The sequence below is a fragment of the Phocoena sinus genome, chromosome 10 (assembly GCF_008692025.1).
Source record: "Phocoena sinus isolate mPhoSin1 chromosome 10, mPhoSin1.pri, whole genome shotgun sequence".
Lineage (NCBI taxonomy): Eukaryota > Metazoa > Chordata > Mammalia > Artiodactyla > Phocoenidae > Phocoena > Phocoena sinus.
This window is the reverse complement of record NC_045772.1, coordinates 91,462,906-91,482,514: the sequence shown is the minus strand read 5'-3', so window position 1 is coordinate 91,482,514 and position 19,609 is coordinate 91,462,906. Positions and strand designations below refer to the sequence as shown.

The window sequence follows — 19,609 nt, the reverse complement described above, 5'->3', positions numbered from 1 at the left end:
CTGTTCCCAATGATGTGACACCACGTGTACCGTGCTCTGCCCCAGTTCCTCTGAGGAAACTCATGAATGGGAACCATCCGGTTACCATATTTGTTTGAAGGAAGAAAGCAAAGAAATGAGGGTCTCAATCTGATCATACAACTGTTTTATTCTTGTACTCTTGTGCTGTTTACAGTGTCTCCCAGTGAAGAAGAACCCCAGTTGGCAGGGAATGTGATTAGGGACCTTCAGTGAATCAGCAGCAACCACAGGAGAATCCAGGGATGGGAAGGAGATACAGGGACCCAAGGCAAAAGGACTGTTAGTGCTAGTTTGCCCATTTCCTGGCCTCTAGTTGCTCGAATGGGAATAAAAGAGGGAATATTAAATGATTGTCTACTGGGATGGAGAACCGGGGAGATCTGGCTATGAGAGGGGATCAGAAGCGTGGGGGCAGGATTAAAGCCTGGGTTTTAAGCATCTTGTTCGGGGCACCACTGTGAGAGACAGTGTGGGAGAGGATGCAGCGATAAGAGAAGGTGGAGGTTGATGGAGATGGGGCTCAGCTGTGATCAGGGAGGAGGGACGGGGCTCTTCTGGGTGGCAAGGGTAGGGAAAGGGATGGGCAGAGGCGCTCATTCTGTCCAGTCCTTCTTGATGGACAGGCTCCACTCCCAGGTAAGGTGGTCGTGCTTGTCATCATCCGTGAAGAAGGATTTGTTGTGGTAAGTGCCTCGAGCCAACATGCCCTTGGGGGCCTCCTCAGTTGGAGTCAGAAACTCATACTCCTCTGGCCGAGGCCCGTAGCTGCCAACCATGAATGTTGCTTTATCCACTGGGAAGAAAGAAAAGTTCATTAGGGTGAAAGCCTGGTAGAGGGAAAACAAACACTGCACACTGAAGAATTTGGAGCACAGCTCACTGTGATCAAAGCCAAGAGCAATGGTTTCCAATCCTGGCTAAATACCAGATTTACCTGGGGCAACTTTTTTTTTTCTCTTAAAAACATTTTTTTAAAAAAATTGGAGTTCTTTTGAATAATACACTATTCTTTGACCCACTCCCAAAGGTTAGTGATCTGCTGTGGGTCCCAAGCATCGGTGTCTTTAAAACACATTACAGATGATTTTGAGATTCAGGAAGGTGGGGAATCAGTGCCCTAAATCCATGGGGATCTAGACTCTTTTTATGGAGATGTAGCAGATTATACCATAAAAAAAATCCCAGGTGTCTAAAGGTACAAACTCCCAGTTATAAGATAAGTAAGTCCTGGGGATGGAATGCACAGCATGGTGACCATCGTTAACAGTACTCTAGTGTATATTTGGAAGTTGCTGAGAGAGTTGATATTAAAAGTTCTCAACACAAGAAAAAAGCATTGTAACTATGTGTGGTGATGGGTATTAATTAAACTTTTGGTAATCATTCTGCAATATATACATATATCAGATCATTATGCTATAAGCCTCAAAATGATACAATGTTATATGTCAATTCTATCTCCATAAAAAAATATCTCAAACTAGTTGAGACCTGAGTTCTGGCTTCAGCTCTGCAACTACCTAACACTTTGGAGCTTCTCTTTCTTTTCTATATAATGAACTTCAAGGGTTTTCTATATACAAACTATCAATCTATGAACAGTTGGAGGAGATAAGGTAACAGCTGGGGATCAGAATGAACAGAACTTATGGATGGAATAATTAAATGGAAAGGAAAACCCAATAATTTGGTAAAAACAAAAAATAGTGATGAACTGGGACAGATGGTAAAAATAGCCAACCAAAGTTATTAATAGGTAACTGGGTTATATATTAAGAATAGTAGGGATTAGAAAGTATAAATAAAGGTAGGTAGGCAGGCAGGTGACATTTAGTTAGCTGTTGTTTTGAATAAGCTTGGAGGAACCGCTACAGACACCTCATCGACCTCTTGCCCAAGTGAAGCACCACAGTCTTTACGCCCAAAGGAAAATAATAAACTGAACTATTTTTTCATGAGACTAGGTATTGGAACGATCAACCACGATCTTTCAGGTTAACAATCTTCTGTGGCATTTGAGTCACTGAGTGGTTCTCTATGCCATGCAAATGGATCAGCATCTTCCCTAGCCCTCATTGATCGATTTGGAGGAACTGACCTACAGCATCTTCCCTAGCCCTCATTGATCGATTTGGAGGAACTGACCTACACATTATTGTTTCACACTTCCGGGGGATGCTGTTTGACACCTTCAGGTAAAAGGGAACTTTACAAGTGCTTCCATCAGCCTTCCACCGTTCACTTCTCCCTGCCCATATTAATGGAAGACAACTGAAGACAGGTTCCCACGGCATGTACCGCTTAGGTGCAACTTGTCAAGAAAACTGCACGTTAAGTAATGTGATATTATTTGTTTCAGTTACAAAGCTTTTCTCGATTCTAGAAAGAGTACTTTTTTCTATTTCTTTGTTTATGAAATTGAGCACTGTCCCTACCCCTCTGCCCCGCCACCTGCCCCCCGTATGCTGCTACCACCTCCCATTGGATAGGTCTTTCCTATCTCGGATTTCTCTGACACCCAGGTTTTATACTTGTGAACTGCTTTTATAATTTTTTTTTAATTTTAAGACTACATTTATGTACTTTGATTCAAACTTATCTTGGTTACTCTTCCCCTTTACAAGTAATAAAGTTGAATTCCAGAAGCTGAATGCTGAAGGTTAGTGGCTGACCCAGTCTTAACTAAGTTTCCTGAATACAGATCTTGCCATTAATACGTAGGTTAGAAGTATATGTGTGCCTCTCATAGGGTGAGTGTCCACAGCTGTCATCAGATTCTTAAATGAGTTTAGGGCCAAAAGTTGCTAATAACCTGAAGTTTAAGTGTCGGTGAGAAGCAGAGTTTGGGACAGTGGAAAGTGTTGATACTTTACCTTTCACCCCAGTCCGGTAGGTGTGTTGAACATATTTCAGTCCTGACACAATATCCCTGTTCACCTGTAGGTGGGAAGGATTCAAGCGATTCGGATTAGAGAGGATCTTTCATTTTCCCTCATCTTTCATGCTGATCCTACCTAGCTGAGGCTTCTCTGAGGACGAAAGGACTGAAGATTCGGTTCAGAATAAGTTACTACTGTCTTTTAGCGTGGTGATGAGGCAGACATTGGAGAGAGGAGGTCACAAGACTCAACGTTACCAACCTGGTTGTAACTGTCTAATACTGTGATTTTTGGTGTCGGGGATGGGGTGGTTAATTACAACATTGTCTCAATATTCTTCATTGCATTTCTCCTTCCTCAATGGTCCAGAGAATGGTCTTGATCTCCCCTCCCTGATATTACTGGCCAGAAGACCATCCTCGTTTTAGGTTACAAAGGTACCCATGGAAACTATTGTGTAAATATCTGAAAAATCCTAACTTCAGAAATGATCCACCTAACATATGAAAAACAAGCAAAGAGAAAAGCCGTAGTGGAAAATCAGGTCTAGAAGGTGACTTTGCCTGGAATGTAACTGTGATTGGAGTCTAGAGATGAGGGGATGTGTCACAGGAAAACATCCCCCTCATATGTAAATAATGGGTGAAATCCATTTGCATCTGTATTTTGGATGGCTGTCATTTTCAGACGTTGTCTGAGATTTTGCCACTTTCCCAAGACTTTCAAAGAAAATTTACTAAAGCAGAATGAAAATATAGACAGCCCAAGCACTTTGTTTTTCCATGATTCATTCTACCTAGGACTGAACTGGTCTCTCTGTTAATTTTATACAGTGGTCATGTTTATACAAACAAATTAAAGTGGGCATGGCAGCATTAGCTGGATGGCTTGGTTAATTGTTCACCGATGTAAGAATTAAAGCATCTTAAAAATAGGTTCTCCTCGACAATAGGTAGGACTCCCTTTTTGTTTTGGACAGAATAGTTAAAGCAATCTGTCAGTGCTACATTTTGTTTCGTTGGCAATGAGGTAGCATAGCCGTGAATATTGCCAGCTGAGGTTTGAAACTGTCACTCAGGAAAATCTGTAGCATAAACCTACCAAAAGCAGACAGAAAGAAAACAGCTTCATTGAAGAAACTGTGATGAAATGAAACCCAAACTTTCTAATTCCTCTGACTTCCACATGTGACTCATAGAAATAGGAAAAATGAATGCATCTTTCTAGAAGTCTCTAAGCTGGTCTTCTGGGCCTAGTAGAAGATGTGGTCTGGTGGTTAAAAGACCAAAAAACAGGAATGGTGGCAGGGTAGTAAATAAGGGCTTCAAAATAAAGAGATTCCTGTTTTTCTACTGCTCAATAGAGGGTTCATTTAACATAAATGTGGTTGAAACAGACGAAAGAAAAGTATAAATATTCCTAGTTATTCTCTTCCTCTGCCAGCACATCCCTCCCAATTGTCTTTTCCACCCCAGGAAAAGACAGTTTACTGGGAGCATGAATAAAAGTGAGAGCCAGGCTTCCCTGGTGGCACAGTGGTTGAGAGTCCGCCTGTCGATGCAGGGGACATGGGTTCGTGCCCCGGTCCGGGAAGATCCCACATGCCGCGGAGCGGCTGGGCCCGTGAGCCATGGCCGCTGAGCCCGCGTGTCCAGAGCCTGTGCTCCGCAACGGGAGAGGCCACAGCAGTGAGAGGCCCGCGTACCGCAAAAAAAACCCAACAAACAAACAAACAAACAAAAAGTGAGAGCCATGGAAATCACATATACCACATCTCCTTGCGAGGCAGAAGGAAAAGAGGAAGAAACTAAAAGAACCATCCCAGTTTTTGGAGAGCGTTGTTAAGTTTTGAGGGAGAAAGAGAACTTTGAGAACAACTAAGAGAGTTAATGAAAGAGGATTCTAGGGTGTGTTGCTGGTGTTATGAATGCAAACTTTCTTGGACATTTTTCAAAAGACATCAGTAAAGATTTAAATCACTTTCCAATTACATATTTTCAGTTTGGAACTGGTGTTTCTTCCTCGATCCACGCTGGGACAGGCCACAGGGAGGTTCGACTTTATGTGGGTTACACATAGAGAGTGACCTTTCCCTGTTAGAGACAAGGCCAAATCTCTGAAGTGGATGGGACTTGAAAACTGCTTTCTGTGCCCACCTCCTCCATCGCCTTCATGTATAATCCTGACTGCCGAGGACCCAACCCCGGCCTTGCCACCCATGGCAGAAGCCCACGCACCAGACCTTTCCTTCTCATCTTATTCACATCAACATTTCTTTTTGAATTTTATTTATTTATTTTTATATAGCAGGTTCCTATTAGTTATCTATCTTATACATATTAATGTATATGTGTCAATTCCAACTGCTTATTAAATTGAAAAATTAAGGCAGTAGCATTAATGATTCGAAATTGGACTGATGTGAAACCCATTTGAAGCATATTTGGATACAACGCCTTACTAAACTCTCAGGTGCTTTAGTAATAAATACAGGAAACAAGTAAGTGATTATTATAGAGTGTCTATTATAGAGTAGGCATCAACAAATATTTTCAGAAGGAAATTATTTTGAGGCATATTTGTATGTGGTGGGGAATGATTGTCCATGGACCCTGAATCATATCCTGAACCTTGGAGAAAGAAGGGCTGGTGTACAAATAGAGAGGGCAGATGGGGTCTTTGTTGGTGGAGCCCAAGCCCTGGAGGAAGTGACCAAGTGGGAGTGAGGGGCAACCAAAGCACATATAAGCAATTAAATGCAAACAGTGAATTTCTAACTCATTTGTTTTCAAAGTCAAGGTTACTTTTCTCCTTGATTTTGGTTGCTCACTGGGATGTGGGCCTATTCATTCTGTCAGTTTATCTCCTATTTAGTTTTGCTCTTATTTGTTTACCTGCTGTACAACTAAGTTGTAATTTCCAGTTATTTACCAAGCACCACACCCCCTGGATTTATATATCCTTGAGCAATTAGTGCTGAGGCTCTAGCTGTTCTATTTTCTTTTCCTATTAATTGATTCATTCATTTATCTATTTCTCAATAAATAGTCATGAAATATCTACCATTTTAAAAGTTTTGCTTGAAATATTGCAAAGAAGTGATAGATAGTCTCTCCCTATCTCAAGGTGTTTAGGCTGAATAGGGGAGAAATGATACAAATGGTGTAATACAAATTAATGTGTGCCTTGTGGATGGGAGTATTAGAAGGTCCCAGGAGAGGGATCCCATTGGCTTCAGTGATCAAGGGAGAGTCCAAGGGAAGGGTCCTGGCTGGAAAAAGGCATGAAGCAAAGGTGCACCTGTAACAGGTAGAGCCCAGGATTGGGGAGAGGACAGTCCAGGGAAAAAAGAGAAATAAACAAAAAGTATGCCAACGTGATAATGCAAGAAATTTGATTTTTTCTTCCTCTGATTATAGGAAGGATTTAAACTTTATTAAAACATACAAAACCAGATACTTACTTTGAAGTTAATTTTGACTCTATATTCAACACCTTCCTTTAGCACAAAGGTTTCTTTTTTGAGGGCTTCCAGATCCCCTGTAGAAGTGGATTTTGAAAGAGTTAATTCTCCTCAGAAGGACATTCACAAGGAGATGAATGAAGTTGAAGCTCCAGAGCCATTTGCTGGGCTCCTCAGAGCAACATGGTCCACATGGTCCTCAAGTCAAAGAATGTCTGAGATTAGTTGCTGCACAAAAACACATTTGAGATGCCTGAAATCTTGCAGCCAGATGTGAAAGAAATGTGACAGAGCTTTCCCCCAAGTTTGACTGCAACCTTAAGGATATGTAAGATGCTATGGTTAAAGACTCTGCCCCCACCCCTCAAATAAAGAAATAGGAGAAAAATATTATATGAGTGCCAGCTATTTTTTTTTGTAGTTTTGTTAGCATTTGTGGTGATTTCTAGCTTTAAAAAATGTACTCATTTGGTTCCTTTTTATCATTCTAAAAAAATTTCACTTTTGTACTTAATTTTGCTTTTGCATTTGCAATTTCATATTATTTTTCTTAAGGAAAAGGAAACATCACTTAAGTTATAAAAGCTTCAGGCTCCATAAAACTGAGATCTGCCCCTAATTAGAGAGGTGATCTTTCTCTGCTCCTCTCCCAACGTGATCCTGTATAATTTGACATTCGGGGTGACTGTGTGTGTGTGTGTGTGTGTGTGTGTGTGTGTTTTGTACAATTTTGTGTACCTGCTTCATGTACAGAGTTGGTACCAGCATCCTATGTATACATCTGGGATTCACCTCGATAGCTTTTTTGTGACAGAAAACTGAATTTGGTTTTCTCGCTGCTGGGAAAAGAGGACAGAGACCAAGTTTTCCCTGCAATATCATCAAGCCCTTCTGAACAGAGCAGGTTTCCTTAGCGCTAATTCAGCCCTTATCTTGCAAAATGATGGCTGTACCCGGTAACTTTACGCAATTTCGCACAGGAAGAGGTCTGAGGTGCGATGAGAGAGAGAGAGAGAGAGAGAGAGTTTCTCTCTTGGAGAAATGCTAGAACGTGGAGATAGCTGAATGTATGCTCTAATGATTTCGGTTGAATAGGAAGTGTGTCTTAGCCTCCAATTTCCTCTCTCTGACAAAAAGCCCATATAAGGTAAAGAGTGGATGTGTCCTGTGTGAGGGGAACCACCTTGCTGTTAAGCCTACTGTTCTAGAGTCATGCTTTATTCTGTCTCATGAGTCCATTTTTTGAATCTAGTAATAATTTTTGGTTTTTTACTAAAGACCTGCCTTTCATGCCCCAAACCCCTAGCTCAGTGGCCCTTTCTTCATTCCTCCCATTTGCCTATTTTCCCCAAATCAGCCACCTTCCCCATCTCTCCTCATTTCCTCCAGACCTAAGTCTCAGGAAAGGACTTGACCCTTGTCACAATAAAGTGAAAGAAAATAACATGTTAATTTGTACATCTTTAGTGGGGGAAGTTGCTTCTTTAAAAGAATCAGAGCTTTAAGTTAAATAATGTGTATTTAACAGTGGAATTCCTAGCATTATTCAGGAGGTCTTAGATTTCTTCTTGTCTTTGGGTAAGTTCTGTAGCTGATGCAAGGTCAATATTTTCTCTGATGTTTAGATTGTATAAATATTACCATTTCAGAAGCATACAGCTTGCTTCTTAACATTTCCACCAGCAGTCTTTTTACACAAATAGTAATTCTCCTGCTACCATGTGGAGATAAAAATCTGAAGTAAATATGATACAGGTAGATATATCCAGTACTTACACCTGACCCCTTTTCAATTAGAGACAGAGATTGGGCTTTTCATTAAGCACAGTAAATACTGTGAAAACTATGATTTGTGAACTGGACTCAGCATACCTTACTAGAATTCACTTTACTAGGATTTTTCTCTTTTTTTGCTGAGACAGAAGACAAAAACCAGTTTGCCCAGTGATGCCATTAGGCCCCACTAAACAGAACAGATGTGTCCACTTACCAGTGAGGTCCATGGTGATGGGTCCTGGGGCACTTTCACAAACCAGGGTAAGACGGGTGACAGTGACATTGGGAGCTGTTGGGTCTGCAGGATTCAAAAGGGAATATAAGCACAGAGAGGAGGTATTTGCATACTCGTGTGTGTGTGTGTGTGTGTGTGTGTGTGTGTGCATTTAAAGTAGGAGAGAGAGAAGATAACAAAGAAAAGGGATATCTCCATCTGGAGGAGAAAAGAAATGGAAGTGGCTGATTCACCATGCTTGGTCTGAGTGGCCTTATACATTCCAGTGATGCTATTTCTGCTTCAGGTCCTTGTAGGTCCATCTCAGTCCTCAATAGCAGACATCTCCTGAGTGGCTATGGGTACTCTGCTGGTTAGTCATGACCCATCCATATCTTTGGGCCATGTCTTTCTTAGTTCGCCATTGCCTATGTGTATGTGGAAGAGATGGTTATTTAGGTAAGGAGTGAGAAGGAGAAAGAGATGAAAAAGAGAGAAGGTGAGCAATAGTGGAGAGAAGACAATTCTGAGTGGTAGTCTGAAATTCCTTCTAAACCCTCCCTATGTGTTATTTTTATCTATGTCAATGTCAACTTGCACCTTATCTCCAAAGAAAACTTAATTATCTGGTCCATAACTTGATTCGGCACATAGAGATTGCACCTCACTCACTTAGCCCTGGGAGCACTTGGTACACTTTCCTTTGCAACTGCTCCTGAGTAGCTGAAATGTCTGCCTTGTCAGTGCCCCTCCACCTGCCCCGCATCTCGGCACACACGCACCTGCTACCACAGGCCCGTCCCCCAGGAGCGTTTTCTTGTACTTCGCTAGACTTTCATCATCTTTGTCCATCTCCTGCAGCTCCTTCAGGGACTTCTGTGGTGGAGGCTTGTAACTGAGCTTGCCATCCAGCTCTTCATCCTCCTCCAGGTGTGGTTCTGGGGCCTTTTCAGTCATTTTGATCTAGAGAGAGAGGGAGGGAGAGAAAGAAAGAGAGAGAGAGAGGATGGTCTATTAGCCAAAAGTCAGTGGATATGAACGATGTTTGTGGGGCTGTTCTTAGCATTATTTTTGCCCTAATGAACTTGTGTAATTGTCAGTGATTTTCCAGATTCTCCCCTAATTCAGCCTCATTCTATTTCACAAAATAAGAATATAATGCATTCCAGGCTTTCCTTTCACATGCCTGAATGTTACCGTACTGGGATGTGTCCCTCCTGTTCACTGAATGAAACTGACAGAAAATAAGTAACTCTTCGGGAATCCTGTAAAACAAGTGAGACAACATAGTACAGCTGTCCCTGACGATAATGAGTGTCCCTAGCTCATATACTTATAGAAATTATCACAGTCCTCCAAATCCAGCCAGCCTTGCCGGTGTCAAAGTGCTCAGTGTGTACAATCCCAGTTATGATGGTTTCAAGTACGTGCTAAAAAATGTTAGCTCTTTCCCATTCATTGAATCTTTCCCTGACCTCCTACAAGAGCTCAAAGGTAACTCATGAGAAGTTGTAGGTCCCTGTGATACCTGCCTGAGTGTCTGATTCGTTTTCCCCCAACACTGCTAATAATTTCTTGAGCGCAGGTACTAAGTGTTGTGTTTCTCTTGAATCTCCCAAGACACTGAAATAGTTCAGCCATTTTATAAGCGTTCATTCATTAACTTAATAGGTTCTATATATAAAGATCTTCTGTTCTTTTGAAATGACACAAAATAACAAAGGACTCTAAATTCCTCCAGACAAATTATAACTGTGTCTTTAGTACCTTCTATCAATTTCCACTTCCCTTTTAGTACTTCTCTACCCTCTTGAGATTTCCCCTGACCTTATGCTCTAAGACCTCACCTGGGCGTACTCTGGGGTCTGTCTTCTTCCATCATCATTTATATTTACTTGTTTTGTGTTAAAACATTGAGGGAAGATCTAATAAAATTATTCACACATAAGTGTTGATGAACGAATAATAAATGTAAAAATCACTCCTCTTAGGGCATGTAAAGCCAGAGCTTTTCAGAGCTGAAATGACCCTTAGAGGTAATGTATTCCAAACCCTAATTTAATCATTGAGAACCTTGAAACCCAGAGGTTAAAAGAATTGCCCAAGTTCACATAGTGGGGTGAGATGCCATGTCTTAATAAAGAGGAAGAAATCTCTACTGGAAGAATTTCAGGCCCCATGGCTGGAAGCAATGGAGCTATTTGGGGGAAACAAGCGAGATATTTGGAGAAGGAGATAATGTCCTGATTTGCTTTTGTTCTGCTCTGAGGGTAACCCTCTTCCCTGTTTTGGGTAAAGGCTTTAGTGCTCGGAAGTGGCAGAACACTAAGTAAATACCTATCACATCTCATCCTGAGTGACTCTTCAAATCTCTAAAAAGTCCCCTGAGAGTGAAGCTGTGTCTGGCCAAAATCAGTTATGGTTTTGAGTCTCAATGTCACTATTATTGGCAACAGGAAGAAAAATAATTTGGAAGCAGTTTTAACAGAATAAAAAAAAGGGAAGGAAAAGAAATCATATCTCCTGGCTCATCAATCCTCTTCCAGCAAACTAACAAGCCAAACACTGTGACTCTTGGATCAACTCTGAAAACAGTATTGCAATGCCCAGGTCCACTTCCTGTGTAGGAAGGAAGCATGTAGGCCTGTTCCTATGGCAACTCTTGCTTCAGCTACAGAACCCACTCCACTCAGAGTTGAGCCTCTAGAGAAGATCACAATAAACAGAGTGACTAACTCAACTCATGTTACAAAAAACACTCAGGGAAAGTGAATGAACTGGTTGGAAAAACAATGAAGGATGCAGTGGGTGGAGGTTGTAGGTTGTGGGTAGTTTAAGGACAACCATTAAGTCACACATAAAGAGCAACCCAGAGGAGACTAATCAGATGAGACAGGTTCTCCTCTGGAGCCTGACCAGATATCCAGGGTAGAGGTCACATAAGAAACCTGCAGACAGAGCATCAGGAAAGCTATCTACAGATGAAAGCATCTCAGGCCCCATAGGCAGGACTTTCTGGAATATATTGCTTGGTTCTAACAAGTCATGTGCTTGAAGTTTGACCATGAGATGATGACATCACAGAAGATCACGGTGACTTTAATAACCTAGCGAATTGTAATTCTGCACCCTCAAATCTCAATTTTGAAAGGAGAGAGAGAGAGATAGAGACAGAGACAGAGACAGAGAGACAGAGAGAGAGAAAGATCTGGTCTAGGACAGCATTTCCTAACTCCTCACAGTGTAATCATTGACAAGTCAATTTATCTGTCATCTAGAGCTTGATCTTTTCATTGGTGAATCTGAGACTTGTGTCACTTTTAAATTTCCTTGATTCATTACAGATTCAATAATTGCTCTATAAAAATGAGCCAAAAATTTATTTAAAGGCATTGAAGATCAGAGGATAATGTGGGATTACTATATGAAATTGTAGAAGTCAAGAGGAGGAAATTCGGGACTACATGAAAATAATTTGGTCTAATTATATAGCATAAAAAAAAAAGAGATATGAAGTCAGATGACCCCAAACCAGTTCACTCTGGAGAGCTGATTGGAAAAAAAGATGAAAATGTCGTAATATGGCAAATAAAGGACTGGAAACCACTTCTTAGGGAAAGGTCTTTTGAAAGCAAAATTAAGGTCACAAATATATGATGAGCCTCTAGTATTTACAAGACACTGTACTTTAGCACATACTGATGTTTGTTATTCTCCAAAGTGGAGAAGACATTGGAGGAAGCGCAATCTAGCCCTATCGAAAAGCCCAGCTTGTCTGACTGATGTTTCTTAATCTCTTTGGAGATTACAAAGCTCTTTAAAAATTGGGTAAGGGTCATGGTCCTTATAAAAGGAAAAAGCCCATGAAATTGTGCATGCAGTACAGGGGTTCATGGACTCCTGAAGTCCTTTGTAGGTTCTACTGAAGTCCGTGATTAAGAGCATGACCTTGAAAGTGTCACTTTTGGAAACAATGAAGCAGAGCGTTGAGTGTTAAAGGGGAAGCTTGCTTGTCTCTGAAGCCTGGCCAGACCAATGACACAACTCAGCCTCAAGCCACGGATCCTGTCTGTGAGCCTGAAACGCTGGCCCTCAGAAGCAGGAGAAGATACCATGTAACATCTGGATCTGACCACAAGCCCAGCAGAAGAGCGACAGTGCACAGGGGGCAGTTTTAGGGAAGAGTTCTGGGTCAATCTATTTGATTTTGGATAATTATTCCCTCACTGAACTAGGCCTCATCATGCAAGAGTTTTCATTCTGGCTTTGCCACTAACTAGCTGTAACCCTGTGAGCAAATGTTGCAACTGCTGTGATCTTCCTTTCCTCATCTTGGGAAGTGAGGGGTTAGGGCAGACCATCTCTAGGTGCTTTCCTTTTCTAAGGCCTTTACCTGTAGTCAAGTGTCAGCTAAATTGCCATTCCGTTACCTTATTTCACCGGTGTATATGAGACTACCTACCTCTGTTTTACTATTTCAAATTTATGTGAATTCCCCAAAGATCCTACATTTTCAATTTCACAGTTCATTTCCGGGGAACTTCAGATTCTCCCAAAGCCCCAACTGGTTTATATATCTTGACAATGGTTTCCCAGACTACCTGTGTGTGTATATTGAATCACAAATGCAATTTTCCTTTTTTTTTTTTTTTATAATTTTTATTGTTTTTTTTTTTTTGGCCGCACCGTGCAGCTTGAACGATCTCAGTTCCCCCACCAGGGGTTGAACCCAGACCATGGCAGCGAAAGCCTGGAATCCTAACCACTAGGCCACCAGGGAACTCCCTCATTTTTCTCTTTTCCATTTTATGGGTGCTGCTGAAGTGAAAATAGTAATTTTATGGAAATTCCAGACTTTTTTCTAATCTCATCATCTAAAGAACAGCTGGTTTTGTAACTGATGATAATAATTCTAACAGTTATCACACATAGTGCTAAATGCTGTCACGAGGATTATCTCATTTAGTCCTCACCACAACCTTAAGGACGGCCGTTATCACCATTCCCTTCTACAGACCAGGAAACTAAAGGTGAGGTAAGTAATTTGCCCAAGAAGATTGCTGTGTAAGCAGCAGAATGAATATCTGAGCCCGGGTGGTCTGACCTGAGGCTCTACGCTCTGTCACTCCAGCTTTCTTTATTAAGAAGTAATAATGAAACTGGAGAGCTCTGGAGAGCTCGTTTGGTCATTGTGGGAATCTCCCTGGGGGGTGCACAGGCAGAGGTAAGTGCTGCTTTGCAAAACTGCAGGGCAGCTTTAGCAAGTCAGGGAAGTGTCACATAAAGAGGGTTTTCAGTGCAACTAGGCTCCATGTCCCCTTGCGCAAGTCACTGAACCTCTGCTCCAGTTTTGGCCTCTGCAAAATGAAATCATTGCGTTAAAACATCTCTGAGACCCCTTCATAATTCAATGACCCTAATGCTCCTTAAGTTAAAGAAGGCTGTAAAACAAGAAAGGGAAAGAGGAAGTGGAGGTGAGGTTGGGGAGAACCCAGCCCATCAGCACAGAACGTTCTTGTTGGGGTCTGCTCACCTCCCTCTGCAGCTCACCCCCTGTTCCACAAAGAGCAGGGTTGTTTTGTTTGTTTGTTTCTTTGTAGGTTGTTTTTGACTTTGGTTCTTTACACAGTAGAAGTGAAATGGAGAATTATCAATTTTTTATTTCATAAGGCCCCAAAGCACATACGCTTTTTTTTTATGTGCTCACCACTCTACTTATCTACTTCCTGCTTCACAGATGCCTACACATGTGAATTTTCACAGCAAACCCACACACACCCATGTTTAGTATTCAGTGAAACAGTGCCAAGATTTAGATGGGCGGAGGCAGCCACTTAATCCTCTCAGGCTCAATTAAAATGCCAAATTAAATTAGGGTGGGTACTCATGGCGTGAGTATAACATAGCACAAATAGGTGTTTTTGCTTACAAATTCAGTGGAATTTCCAAGACACTGAAAGTGAAATGCCCTTAAGAATTTACCAAGACACTGAAAGTGAAATGCCCTTAAGAATTTACCAGTCTCCAGGATGGAGCACACTCTACTGGTTCATTAATGCAGTTCTAAATAATTGGAGGGCAAGAAAAGGTAAAACTCTTGAGTTTAGATGAAACAAATCACCTGGTTAATTCATAGAAAGATGACCTGTATGTCTCCTGGAACTTGAGCTTTGAGACCGATGGGCCAGAAATTCAAAATGTGTATCCACGATTGACTTTTTATGGGACTGAAGCCAGTTATTAACCTCATTGAGCCCAAGTTTTTCCACCAGTAAAGTGGGAATAATAATCTTTCTTTACAGGGTTGAAGAGTGGGAGAAAACATGAAAGTTCTTGGACTGTCCTGGTCAATAGTAGATGTTCAATAACACTCTATTCGCTTCCTCTCCTCCTTTCCTGGTGACGCTACAGTTTTGCTACAGTTTCAGCTTCAGCAAGGTAACTGACTGCCAGACACCAATGCTTTCTTTTGGATCTGCAGTGTTGACAAGCTCATCTCCTTCCTTCTTAAAAATAGATTTTGTCTCTTTGAGGAGTACGAAAGAGACAAGAAGTTCTGGGAACTGCAAGGATTGTTTATGAACTGAGTCAGCCATAAAATGGGACTGTCACTATTATATTTCTTTAAAAAGCAATTTAATTTTAGATTCTATTTTTTGCTTCCTTTCATAAGTAAAGCCAAGGGTCACTCTGTGAATGATGGGAAATGACAGGAGACACAGGCACAGCTAATGGAGAGAATTCCCTCTGGCTCTAGAGCAAAGTACAGTGGAGACTTAACTCATGCCCCAAAGTTGCCAGATCATGCTTCTTAGATGCACAGGCTGGAGTACTAGATAAAAGAGTAAAGTGGAGGGAGAGAGAGAGACAAATGTGGAAGTCGCAGAAGTAGGGGATTTCCGTCAGAGAAGTACCTACGTGAGCATCAGCTTTCCCTGTCATCTTCGTTTCCCAATGTCCAGGATATTCCCCAAATCTGGGGTTGTAGCTTTCCAGCAGGTCATGGAGAGCTGGACCCTCTCAGGGCTGGTGGAGGATGATTTGGGTCTGCTTTGCTGTCTACGTGGTAATTTGGCTCATTTGGGGAATCCAAGTTTATCCTTCGGGACTCCAGAAGCTGTCCTGTTTCTGGCTTCCTTTCTGGTGTGTCACTATTCCCTAGTGACCCGAGAGGAATTGGTGCTTCTAGGACCTCTCAGAGCTGCTCTTTACCACCCCCCACCAAGAACATCTGAAAGTGCAGTGCTGGATAAGAGGAACCAACCCCATGCCTGAGAGGACAGTGTCTTGTTACACTCTCTTGTTACAATAAACATTAAGATAAATCAGAGGAGGGTACAGGTTCCTAGAAGCAGAATTCTTTAGCATTTCCCTTGAAAGGGTTATTTCCTGAGAAATAATACATCATTCCTTCCCGGACATTCATAGTACAGCTGGTCTTCTGCTGATACTGAGGGCACGGGACTCAGAGCATCCATGGATTTTAGTATCAAGGAAGAAGGGGGGTGGTCCTAGGACCAGTGCCCCGTGGACACCCAGGTTCATATGCAAAAGGAGAGAGAACTCAGCGGACGCATTCGTCTTTCCTGAGCCTCTGCTGTGTGAAGTCACTCTACTCCCACAAACGTTCATTTTAAATAATCCTCAAAGGAAACTGCATTAAGGCGGCCATTATTGGGCAAAAGACTACACTGCAATTATTCGATCCATTCACAGAGGTTTTAAATTAAGCATGAAAAGTTAGACAGAAGTAGAGACAATTTTTATAAGCACAAATGGTGAATATCAGCCCCTCTAAGAAAACCCAAGTGAATTTTTACAAGCTCTGGCTGTGGAAACCAGAGTGTGTGCAAACCAGCAGGGAGGGACTCAGTGATTCTTCATTGAATGGATAAACGTTGAAGTTTCAGGAGTAACATGAGACCCATCTCTGGGGGTGCCAGTATGGACTCTAACCCCAAATTCTGGGTGACAGTAACACTGACCCAGGAACAAGGATGCTCAGAATGTGGGATTAAAGAATATTTCTTCCATGGGCATTTCCTAAAATGTCCCTCTGAGGCATTGTAGCTACTGGTTCTTTTTTGTACCAGTGTGTGACCTTAGCCAAGTCATTGAACACTTCTGAGCCTTCCTGTCCTCACTGTGTCCTCTCAGAATTCAGATTTATACATTTCTCATACCAGGTCTGACCCGAAGAAGGCCCTCCACGTAAGTTGTTTCTCTTTCTCTATCTGCTTAATTTTTACTCCCCCCAAGGCATCTCTCTTCCTGCCAGCTGAAGTTTGGAATTTATTGTGCTCCCATGAATTGGTCGGGGCGCTCATTTTCCATCTGATTGACTCTGCTGTTCTGAGCTTCCACCGAAAACAGAACCTTGACATTGCTCTGAGGATACTTCCTGAGGGACAAACTCACGGTCTCCCAAATAAGGACCGAATTCCAATGCCTGGAAGATGCCAGCCTTTGTTCGGCTAAAACCTGGTTATTCCACGTGTGCTGGATCTGTGCGGTATGGATGGGGAATGAACTATTCTCTCAGAAGTCCACACATCTCAGGAAATAATAAGATGATCTTACTATGTCTGTGTCATATCTGGATTTGGGAGGGATCTTTCCTTATAAAGGTAATGAAACAAAGCAATGGTGAAGGTGAATGATGGTTGCCTATGACTGGACTCTCTGGGGCCAGCACAGACCGCTTGATTCTCTTTGCTTAATCATTCCTGCACTGAGGCTCCAACCTGCTAACCCCGAATTCAGTGGTTCTTGGTCTCTACATGAAGGGGTGACTACGGGACCTCCATGTAGGAGAAATCTGCATTCCCCGACCCTGAGCAGAAGAACAGCTCAGAGTTTATCAGACCCATGCCGCAAGTTACCCTAGGTCCAGAGTTTAATTACAGACCACTTTCTAAAACATGCTGCCTAGGACATCCTCTAAAAAGGAAGAAAGTATTTCCAGTCACACCTAAAGCACTTCTCATGGCTGCCAAATTCAGACCTTGACACTTTGAAGGCCCACTGACTGGGGGTCCTATCTGAGCCCACTTGGATTTTTCTAGAATGTATCTCTTAATAAATTGTTTGGTGTCTTCCGTGTTTGCTTTTAGTTCTCTCAGAGGTAAAGAGCTGGTCTTTGGCAACAACAGCACTTATCTTTTTGCCCATCTCACTGGCTTTTGCTAATGGTAGAAATGCTATCCCTGTAGAGTGATGAGTAAATAGCCATGCTCCCCCTTGGATAATTAAATCCCACTGTACCCTAGGGGAGGCTTTCATTATGCATTTCTCTTACATCCCCAGAAAATTCTTCAGTGGAAAAGAGCTTAATATTTGACAACTTTGAACCATTTTTTTTCTTTTCAACCAGTCTCTTTAAAGTCTGCCTATAAACAGGAAACCACACGTCTCCACCCCAGCAGAAACCCACCATCCACCAACGCGTTTCGTATCAGTTTGGATCTACAGTCTTTTTGCTTCTGAGCTTGGCCAGATGCCGGCTCCAACCTTGTAGGAACCTGGCCAGGCACGCCCAGTGGGTACATTCAGAGCCTTTTTCCAGGACATCCAGAATTTATCTCCTGGGCTGTAGCACTCACCCTCCCTCACCGAGGTGCCTCCCCTGAGTCACTGCTGCCACTCCCGCTCTCCCGCTCTGACTTCCCCTTCTCTGCAGCCTCCTTAGGTACTTTCTTTTCATAAAGTTTGTTTTATAGAGGCACAGCCCCTCTCAAAAAAATAAACCGTAGAGGACTGTAGTCTTGTGTAGAGATTCCTCCATTTGTCTGTGCTCACCTGTAGCCTCCCCTACCCTGAAGGTATTTCAACTTACATTCAAGGGTTCACGTCTCCGTCCTGGGTGCCTCTGTCTCTCAAGGCTGACTTCTGAGCACTGGCAGTTAGAACAGGAAGGAAGTTGTGAGAAAAAAAAAAAAAGTTTTAAACCTACTTGAAGAGGAAACCCTGGGCTGTCTCAAATCCTGTTCCTTTGCTCTGTGTATCTCTTGATCAGCCAACTCTGAACAGCATTCCTGACAATTCACGGCACATGTGAGAGCATGGCCACCCATGTGAACACGGATATACCTGAGTGTTCAGACAAGGGTCTGGAGCTTATAACTGTGCGTCCTATGGATAATTGTGTGGATATGTCTAAAAATCAGTTTCAGTGCATACGCTTCTGAGGCAGTAATCTAAAACCAGTAGCAGAAAATTCACATAGACCTTACTTTGTATCACTAACTTCTGTTCCTTTGGGGTCTCTGCCAGCTTCCTTATCAGCCAGATATTTTGAAAGTTAGCTGGTAGTGAATGCAGGGTGCTAAGACATTATGAATTTTAACTACATGTATTTAGCCCTAAATCTTAACATTTGTCCTCAAACTGAGCTTTAGAGTTTTGTTGGTCATAATTTCAAGATGTAGCGTGTATTCCAGCACAAACCATCAAATGTTATTTATTGTAGTTTTCACTAATTTTTCTTTTAAATTAAAAGAAGCCAAAGCACTGTTTTGATTAAACCTCGGAATGCAGATTACAAAATAAAACTTCATTAATTCATAGTCTTCTAACTGAGAACTTGTTATAATTTTACAAGTGCTAAAACTGTCTTTGTACCTTATTTGAGGAAATGGCTTGTGAAGTAATTTAAATGGAAACAAGTTGCAGAGGCCATATTTAAATCATTTGAGGGAACAAACAGTTCTTAAAGCACCCAAGCCACATTTTCACTAGACATTTCCATTGTTGCTGCCAATAATAAATGCTTATTTGTATTAATATTTCAATATTCAGTATTTACATTGTTCTAATATGTTTAGAGCTGACTAATTATGCAAACTGACATTTATTATGAGAAACTGACATTTATTTTGTAGTCATTTAAATGTAGTGCATTCTGTTCACTTCATTTAGGAAGTTGATGCCACCAGCTAGATCTTATCCTTAGTCAATGGAACTGAAATAAGTAAGGAGGTGGTGGTCATCTGATGGGAGAAAAGAGATTAATCTAGAAAAATATGAAAAGGAAAACAGTATAGAATTAAAATTAATAAAAGTGAGGAAAACCAAATACAGATTTAGTCTATAGATTTCAAAATGATGTAGATAGAACATAGCCTTTGAAACAAAGTATCTGACCGTATTATAAATAAAAGCGAATATTAATTTACACAGAAGATAGTAAAGTTTGTAGCTCAGAGCTCTCAAGAAGGGACATATTTCTTCTTTCAATAATACTTTTTGAGCACATAA

The 19,609-nt window shown here is 41.6% G+C and overlaps 1 protein-coding gene across 1 annotated transcript; it reads right to left on the bottom strand.

Annotated features, from left to right (window-relative positions):
* Positions 1 to 128: 128 nt before the first annotated feature.
* ARHGDIB (Rho GDP dissociation inhibitor beta) lies at positions 129 to 18,285 on the bottom strand. Its single transcript, XM_032645242.1, has 6 exons — positions 18,189 to 18,285; positions 9,136 to 9,316; positions 8,354 to 8,437; positions 6,364 to 6,440; positions 2,895 to 2,958; positions 129 to 814 (listed from the first exon to the last, which is right to left on the bottom strand). Exons 2-6 carry the CDS (start codon positions 9,308 to 9,310, stop codon positions 615 to 617), a joined length of 600 nt encoding a protein of 199 aa, XP_032501133.1. The 5' UTR covers positions 9,311 to 9,316; positions 18,189 to 18,285; the 3' UTR covers positions 129 to 614.
* Between the last annotated feature and the right edge of the window lie 1,324 nt (positions 18,286 to 19,609).